This window comes from Neofelis nebulosa, chromosome 1 (genome assembly GCF_028018385.1).
Source record: "Neofelis nebulosa isolate mNeoNeb1 chromosome 1, mNeoNeb1.pri, whole genome shotgun sequence".
In the NCBI taxonomy this organism is placed as follows: Eukaryota; Metazoa; Chordata; class Mammalia; order Carnivora; family Felidae; genus Neofelis; species Neofelis nebulosa.
Genome location: NC_080782.1, coordinates 197,652,651 through 197,661,690, shown reverse-complemented (window position 1 = coordinate 197,661,690; position 9,040 = coordinate 197,652,651). Strand labels below are relative to the sequence as shown.

At 31.0% G+C, this 9,040-nt stretch overlaps 1 protein-coding gene across 2 annotated transcripts in view; it reads right to left on the bottom strand.

Moving 5' to 3' along the window:
• Positions 1-9,040, bottom strand: part of DACH1 (dachshund family transcription factor 1) — a 436,806-nt gene that overhangs the window by 107,764 nt on the left and 320,002 nt on the right. For both annotated transcript variants that reach the window (XM_058683162.1, XM_058683172.1), the window contains one exon: positions 7,580-7,714. In XM_058683162.1, coding sequence (XP_058539145.1) covers positions 7,580-7,714 — 135 coding nt within the window. The remainder of the gene's footprint in view (positions 1-7,579; positions 7,715-9,040) is intronic.

Genomic DNA, 9,040 nt, shown 5'->3' with positions numbered 1-9,040 from the left:
GTTGGGCTCTGTGCTGACAGCACTGAGTTTGGAGCCTGCTTTGCATTCTGTTTCTCCCTCTCTCTCTGTCCCTCCCCTGCTCGTGTTCTCTCTCTCTCTCTCTCTCTCTCTCAAAAATAAATAAACATAATAAACATAATAAACATAATAAACATAATAAACATAATAATAATAATAATAATAATAATAATGGATTGTAAGCTAATATTTCCAAAATGAAGTTTCAATTTGGAGTAAATTCTCAAATAGACACATTGAAGGTACACATTACACATGTACACATAGATGACTTCCACACTAGACTATGTAAAATTTTAACCTAAAACTACCAAAACTAGAAATCCAAGGTAAGGCACTATGAAAATAAATTGCAGAATAAAAATTTAGAGATAATCAATTCATTAATTCAATAAACTACTTAATGAAGGAAATATAAAATAAAGGCATTTACAAAGATTCATAAATAAATCATTACATGAAGGAAGTTTATATGTGGAACTAATATTTTAATAATCTACCAGTAATTTACTTTCTACTTCCCTTTTAATGCTATAAAATATTAACTATTGGCATAACTATGTAAAAATATTTCTTAAACAGTGAGGAAATGAGTCATGCCTGGCAAAAGGGCTCAAGAAAATGAAGCAGGGTAAGTGGAATAATTAATAGTCTATTATGGGTTTTCCATGAGGAAAAGACATTTTGTCTGACTACAAATTAAACTACTACAAATAGGGGCACCTGGGTGGCTCAGTCAGTTAAGCGTCCAATTCTTGATTTCTGCTCAGGTCATGATCTCATGGTTCATGGGATCGATCCCCACATTGGGCTCCGCATTAGCTAACAGTGGCAAGCCTGCTGGGATTTGATCTCCCTCTCTCTCTACCCATGCCCCTTCTCCCAAAATAAATTTTAAAAACATTTTTAAAAAACTACTACAAATATATTTTATATAACGTATCCCAAACTAGATACCCTCTAATCTTTTTTGCATGTAGGTCATGAAAATCATCAGGAAATGTTAATTTGATTCAACTTCCTAAGTACCCAAAAAGTTACCAAAACCTAAGGTTTACAAGTATCCTGGAGAAGACACTGAGGTCTTCTGTATCAGTAAATGGCTCTATTTCTTTTAATGATATCCATATAAATTATATAATAATAAATTCCCAGAAAAATTAAATTTTACCTTAGGTAGAATTACAATAGCTTATTTTATAAGTGGCATGTGTGAGTGGTTCAAAGATTAAATTCTTGTCCAGCAGAGAGGATTTCATCTGATTTGGGACCTTTTCTAATGTGGCCCATCCATATATAACACCTAATATTGCCTATGCTCTAAGTGTCAAGCATATTTGCTTCTCCTCAATACATTTATCAAATAAATTCAGGGTCAGTAAAATTGTATTGAATAAATTAAAACATTTTAATATCATAAAAATGTATTCAGGAAATTATCTTCACAATCTTTGACTTAGAAAATAACTGATTAACATACTTTACTCCTTTTTTTCCTTCAAAAACTGTGCTTATTACAATGTTGTCATATGAAATCAAAATATTTTCTAAGATACTGTGGCCTCAATATTCCTATTTAGGGTGAACCATAAATCACAATAACTATGATATTATTAATTGTAAACAGATACTATTCTAATTCAGTGATTCACAACATGTATGTTTCTCATCTATCAAATTGAGCCATATACCCATTAGTAGTTTGATACTACTAATAATTTCATGGAATATTTAAATAGGTCAAACACTCCAGACATGTATTATCTCATTTAACTCTGAAAGGTAATTTATTGTACCCAGTAATGAGAGACTCTGTGTTAGGTATACAAAGATGATGAGAAGATACAGCTTTTGCCCAGAAGAGTTTTGGGCTGAGCACTAATGAATAAAAGGAATATACATCCCAGGTAAAAACAAAAACAAAAAAAAACAACAAAAAACAAAAAAACCAAAACTGTATCATCTGGGAAAGGACAGAAGATATTTGAGAAACCTAAAAGTTCAGTGGGACAGAACAGTCAGCAAGATGCACAGAGAAAAACCTAATAAACACTAAAACCCATATTTTATATTACAGGTATGTCATAGGATTCACATAGTAGGATTTTCTTAAGTTATTATTGAAGTGTTACAGCAAGTTCTGCTTCTCGAATTATAATTCATAAAATAATAAACCAGTGCCTTCATAAAATTTCACCTAAGTTTGACTTTGCATGTGCAATCTGCCATCTGCTTAAGAAAGAACTCTGGAATTCAGAGAAATTTGTTATTGCCTACTGTTATGAATCACAGAATTAAAAGTATCATTATTAAGTTCAATACCTTTAACTCACATGCTTAGAAACTGAAGGGTAAAGTCACATTAGGAAGTGTTTAGGGAGAATATTTTATAAAAGGCTTTGAGAGATGCCAAGAGAAATTTTATCTTAAGAATGAAAGTGAAGGAAAAGTTACACTGTTGGAATTTTAAAATGAAAATACTCAAGGACCTATGTACTTTAACATTATCAAAATACAGAAATTTCTATAGAAAAGGGGGTTTTACTCTATACACTTCTATATAGTAACATGAGATACTAACAGGTTAAGATTTGTGATATATGTGGGTAAAACAAAATAATATTTACTATTAATTTGTGTGATGTCGATCTAGAATTTAAAAGAAGGCTATTTTTGAAGACTCAATCCTAATTCAAGTAAACTTAGAATTTTTAAACATTGAGAAATGTGCAAAAGGAAATACCCTTCAAAAAAATCATTTCCACAAACTTGAGAAAAGCGATGACATAGTCATTAAAAAAGATGTTTTGTAGGAAAATAATCTATATGGTTGGAGGCTAAGAATAAAACATTAACAAGAGGAAATCCCCATACGGCCAGGTTGCTAACTACTTTTTTGCTTTTAGTGCCCTGTCCTTAAATTAAGAACACCAAAAGAAACCTTTTATACAAGTATGCTAACCATTGGAAATCTTGAGCATTGCCAACCAAACAAAATATGCCACAAAAGAAATGTTTTATGGCCTGAAGCAAATCCCCTGTATTTCCTGCTGCTTCTTAAATTATTTCTGCTTCTAAAATGGCATGAGTCACCAATGAAAGAAAGTCCTCAAGAGTCACCAACAAAAGAAAGTTTTCATGTTTTTTCGTGAAAACAAATAAGGGGAAAAGACTCAAGTATAGGGAAAATGAGGATACATATTAAGTAAAAGTATATAGCAACAAAGGAGAGAAAAAGGGACAGAGAAAGTTTTTGCATTTCATCTGGTTTACTGTTCTGGCATTTGGTAGATATTTATCAATTCATTATGTCATTTTGGCATACTCAGTCCAAGACTGAAATACATTAATGTAAATAGATATTTAATAGTTCAACTATACATGCTTAAAGTTTTCTATAGTTGGGGAAAGCTGATACTATAAGCTTATCTGTATCATATATTTGATTTTTGCATATATGCAACTAAATTTTTAATTAAAAAATTAAATTTCATAATAATAAAAAATGTGCATATGAGACAATACGAAGGTATAAAACATGCTCTAAAATGTGTTGAAAATAGCAGCGATTTGAGAAAAAAACAAGAAACAAATTATGTATGAGAGAGTAACATTGTACATTAGTATCAATGGACAAATATGCAGGGAATAGACAGTTTCCACATAAAGAAACAATGAGTCTGCTTATACAATTCAAATATCAATTATTACTGCCTATTCCACGAAATTTAGAATGAGGGAAAAGATCAGCAATGATTTTAAAATCCAGAAAGCTCGATAGAACCTGGAATCTGTAAAAGTCAGAAGACATAACATTGGTTTTGGAGCTCTGAGCTCTACCAGTTTTCCTAAGCACGTATCTTTGACAAAGTCCTTATCTTAGTCAAAGTTTATAATAGCAAAAGGATTTCTCCTTAAACTTGGGATGACTGATACATTATTATGTCTATTACTTCTTGATATACTATACCAAGCTGTTTTTCACATTTATTTGAATGTACCTTACATTCTTCCAAGTTTCAAAAACCTATTAGTGTTTTTATTTTTAAAAATAAGGAGTGAATTTATTCAGCAGCTAGGACTTCTGAATTTAAATACCTTCAGTTAACGGTGACTTAAATATTCTAATAGAGTGGAGTTGATAGTTTTTTAATATTAAGAAGATTTAAAAGTGCTTAAATATTACTGATGATTAAGACTTTAGACCACAGTGATTCTCAGCATACAAATTAATTTTGGTATCTATTTTTAAAATCAATGTTTTCTAAAGAATTATTATCTTTTGAATGATTTAAAGTGGTAAGCAACAAATTACATATAGAAGTTTGCGCCTAAAATGACACAAACATATAATTAATTTCTCTACAAATGTCTCTAAATTAAGTCACTTGTTTTAATACAGATATGTGTAGTAAGAAAGTTACAGGGCTAGTATGAGGCACATGATAAATGTAGTCATGAAAGAAAACAATTTTTAATTTAGTAGACTCTATCAATCTGGAAAACCATGAATATTTACTATTAATTCAGTATGCTGAAAACTAGATAAAAGTGAGAGAGTATATATAAAAAAAAGAGCAACATAAAACACTTACTATAATAGTATTAACATCAATCACAATTTCTATGATCATATACCTACATTTGAAATCATGAGTCCAATGGTAGTTTTACATTCCTAGGAAGAATATTAAAATAAACATTTATTTTCCTTTATAAAATACACATTAAAATACTGGAAAACCTTGGGCATATAGTCAAGGTCTTTATTCTGACAGCAAAATTTCAATATGATAAGAAGTACTATTAATGATATAGAAAGTTTTTGTATAGATCGTCTTCAGAACCTTCTACCATTTCATGTAAATGTAGCTTCTAGAAGTTATATAATTATACCTTTTCCATCCTATTACTCCTTAAAGAGTATAATCTTTATAGTTGTTTTTACTTTCTTTTACTATCACTTAGAATCTCCTAAAGATTCATCCCAGATCAGTATGGATTCATAGATTGCCTAGAAAATGTAATATACAGATAACTCCAAGGAGTTTATTTATAGCCTTGTATTTGGAGCAGACCAATGAAAAAATAATTTCCAAAAAACAAGGCAAATATTGTAGTGAAGATTTTTGGAGCAGGCCTATAGGAAAACCAGAAGTGGACTCCCTCAATCAACCCAGTATGGTATTTCAGGAAAGGCTCCATGGTTGTAAAATTATAATAATAATTTTAAAAATAGACAAATAGATAGAACTCATGACTCATGAAAAAAATAGTTATGGAAATAGTAGGGAAACTCAACTTGAAGTATCAGTTTGTACAAAGCTGTCTACCAAAAATTCCAGTGGAACTCACTATTCTAATCATGTTACTGATCATGCCTTTGGTGGTGTTCTCACTACCACCTTTGGGCTTTGATATTTTACACCCAGCCCTTCTCCATTAGGTTCTGGAAAAAAATTAAGCCCTAATATCTCGACATCTATTATATGTCATAAAATAACTTCCCCCTTATGCATTCCATGTGAAATCAGCTATGTAGTATCCATGGGAAAATTGAGAAATGAATGACTCAATCATTTTCTGTAGGACTTTCTTCTTTCACAGAACTCTGAGAATGGTTGCTTAACTTATACAATGAATTCTTATATTTAAATATTTTTACTTAAAATTTACATCTCCTATGAAGCTTTCTATTTTCTCATGATGCTATTTTTTATATTTCTACAAAGAGGTTTTGATCAAATATAAAAGGTATATGTCAAAATATATGTAAGGTACAATATATAAAATATTTTTATTCATTGCTAAAGAAGAGCTTGTGAAAAAATACAATTACATATTTAGAGACCATCTAACTCACTGATGCATTGCATATAGTCCATCTAGCTTAGTAATAGCATTTGATATCAAATTTCAAAATGAAAAATTAAAAAGTTGCCTTAATGCTGCTCTCAATTATGCCTAGATTTTGACATATTGGCACCTAGAAAAGATTATCATTTTCTCACTGACATTCCATAATGCAGATAATCTTTTAAAAATTTTTTTAAAATGTTTTTATTTATTTTTGAGACAGAGAGAGGCAGAGCATGATCAGGGGAGGGGCAGAGAGAGAGGGAGACACAGAATCTGAAGCAGGTTCCAGGCTCTGAGCTGTCAGCACAGAGCCTGACGTGGAGCTCGAACTCACAGAGTGTGAGATCATGATCTGAGCTGAAGTCAGACGCTTAACCTATTGAGCCACCCAGGTACCCCACACAGATAATCTAATTTGTAGAAATAATGTACTCTTTCTCCCCAAAGGCTCAGCATGACTGTTTTTATGTTGAATGGAAAAAAGTTTCATATAAGCATTTTTACTTTTTGTGAATAGTCTTTTTCTAAAAAGTTGCCCCACCCTAACTTTGTCTTTCTCTAATCATTTCTTTCTGTTTGATCATTAAATACCCAATTTTATTTATTTTCCTTTTTGACAGCTAATTGTGCTTTTGGTGTGTTTATGTTTTCCAAAGAGTTAATCCTTTTTATAACGCTGATTATTTGCTATTCATGTCAAAAGATAGTCAAAGTACCCAGTCTATATTAATAAAATTTAAAAACATTAAATTAAGATGAAAAAGATGTGGAAGAATTCTTATAATCACAATTCAAACCTTACTATTTGAAACACTAAATTTGCACCTCTAGCACAAATTTTTAACATGCATGCCAAAATAATATTTAAATTTCTTCATGAAAGTGTTTTATGAAATAGAACATGAAAATACCAATATCTGCCTGTGAAAATGGATTAGGGTGATACAAATGAAATACAAATAGGAAACTTTCAGCTTTACACAATCTGGGCTTTGTTATTTGTTACATATAATATTTTTTTATTTTTTTAATTCAAAATTTATTGTCAAATTGGTTTCCATACAACACTCAGTGCTCATCCCAATAGATGCCCTCCTCAATGCCCATCAACCCCTTTCCCCTCCCTCCCTCCCGCCCCCCCATCAACCCTCAGTTTATTCTCAGTTTTTAAGAGTCTCTTAGGTTTGCCTCCTTCCCTCTCTGTAACTTTTTTTTTCTCCCTTCCCCTCCCCCCATGGTCTTCTGTTAAGTTTTGAAATGCTGCTAGTACATTGTTTGGTAAGATTCACTTCTATTTCCTCATTGATCCAACGATCATGTATATTTGAAACCAAAGATATTCAAAATAATGCTTCTATGTTATTGTAGCTCTATCAGGTAAATAAAAATGACAATTGGCCCTAGTAACATTGAGAAAGACAAACAGTAGGTCTTTGGAAACTCAGTGATAACAATTAAAATAAACTGTCCACATTTTAAAGGTACTGGAAAGTAAATTATCACCTACCTGTTGTATGTAAGGAAAAACAGCAGATTTACATTCATACTTCTTTTTTGCTGAAGAGGCTTAATATTTACCTAATATTATAGGTTTTTAACATGTTTATATGCCATCTTTTGTGGGATTGAGTCACTCATTCTATGATTAAAATCTAGTCCACATGTTGAACAGGAAAATCAAGGCCACATAATCATATATTACCTTTTTCAATATGCATCCTTTTCGATTCATGTCCCATATCATGACCAGCCAAATCTCCCTCTTTGGGCCCAGGGAGGACGTTTGGTGATAAACCCATCAGCATCTGGTTCATGGACAACCCATTCTGATGTACAGCTGTCAAGCCCGAAACAAAAGAACAAAGACAGAAACACCATAACACACAATGTTCGAACAAATTAATTAAACTCATTTGGACTCAAAAATAACTAAAATATGATGGTCTAAATTGGTATTATAATCTAACTCTAAGAATACTGAGAATTGGTAACCATGATAATCTTAAGAATAAGAAAAATAGTGGAAATGAAAACATTTTATCTTATTTTTATTTCACAAAGAATATAATATTTTTAATATCTGGAATACTTTTGAATGGCCATTACACTATGAGCACTAAAAGCTGTTAGCTTTCAACAAGTTAAGGCACTGAAATAACTGTTTCAATATTCATAACCTATACTAGTCAATAAAACACAAGGTTTCATAGATACCAAAGTACTTCTTTAAAATTTGGATTTGAACTCAAACTTGAATATACAAGTGCCCAATTAATATCTATTAAATGGCTGAATGAATAAAAATAATAATTGCTTTCTTGAAGTATTGATAGCAACCTGTAACTGCTGAAATAATAAAGTAGATAACAAAACACCCTTATGATTTTCAAAATCCAGTCAATAAATTGCCCATGAAAATCCTAGTTGGATGAATACATATTCCATAAAAACTTACCTTCTCTGAAAAAATATTTTTTTTTTGAAAATATCATAAAACTATATTAGGAATTATCATTTGGAAATCACCATAGCAATAATTGTGTGAAGGAAGAATCTTCAGCAGATGATTCTAAAAGGAGTGGAGTGAAAGTTTGATGAAAAATATAATATCCATGTAGTCTTAATATGTTTCCTCACAAGACTTATTATTGTTACTTATTACTTAAAAAGGTTTAAAAAAAAAAAGAGTAACTTTACAGCAGAGAAATCTAGTATTTACCACCTTAACCAAGAGATAATTATGACAAGTATGGGGAAAACAAATGTCTCCTGGAATGATACACCAAGGGCATGCTATCATGCTTCTGTGATCCTTGCCAAAATTTCCTAACTTAAGTCTAATTATGAGAAAACAAAAACATCCAATCTGAGGGAAGTTCTACAAAATAAATGTCCTATATTCTTTAAAAAATATCAAGATACTGAAAGACAAAAAAGACTGAGGAATGGCTCCAGATTAAAAGAGACTAAAGGAATATGACAAGTAATTGCAACACGTGATCCTGGGTTGGCTTTTGGACCAGTAAAGAAAATCTTTTGCTATTAAAAATACTAGTGAGAAAAAAAAATAAAAAATCAATAATAGTGGGAAAGTTGGTGAAATTTGAAAAAAGATTTATAGTTTAGAGAATGGCACTATAATAATCTTAATTTCCTGATTTTG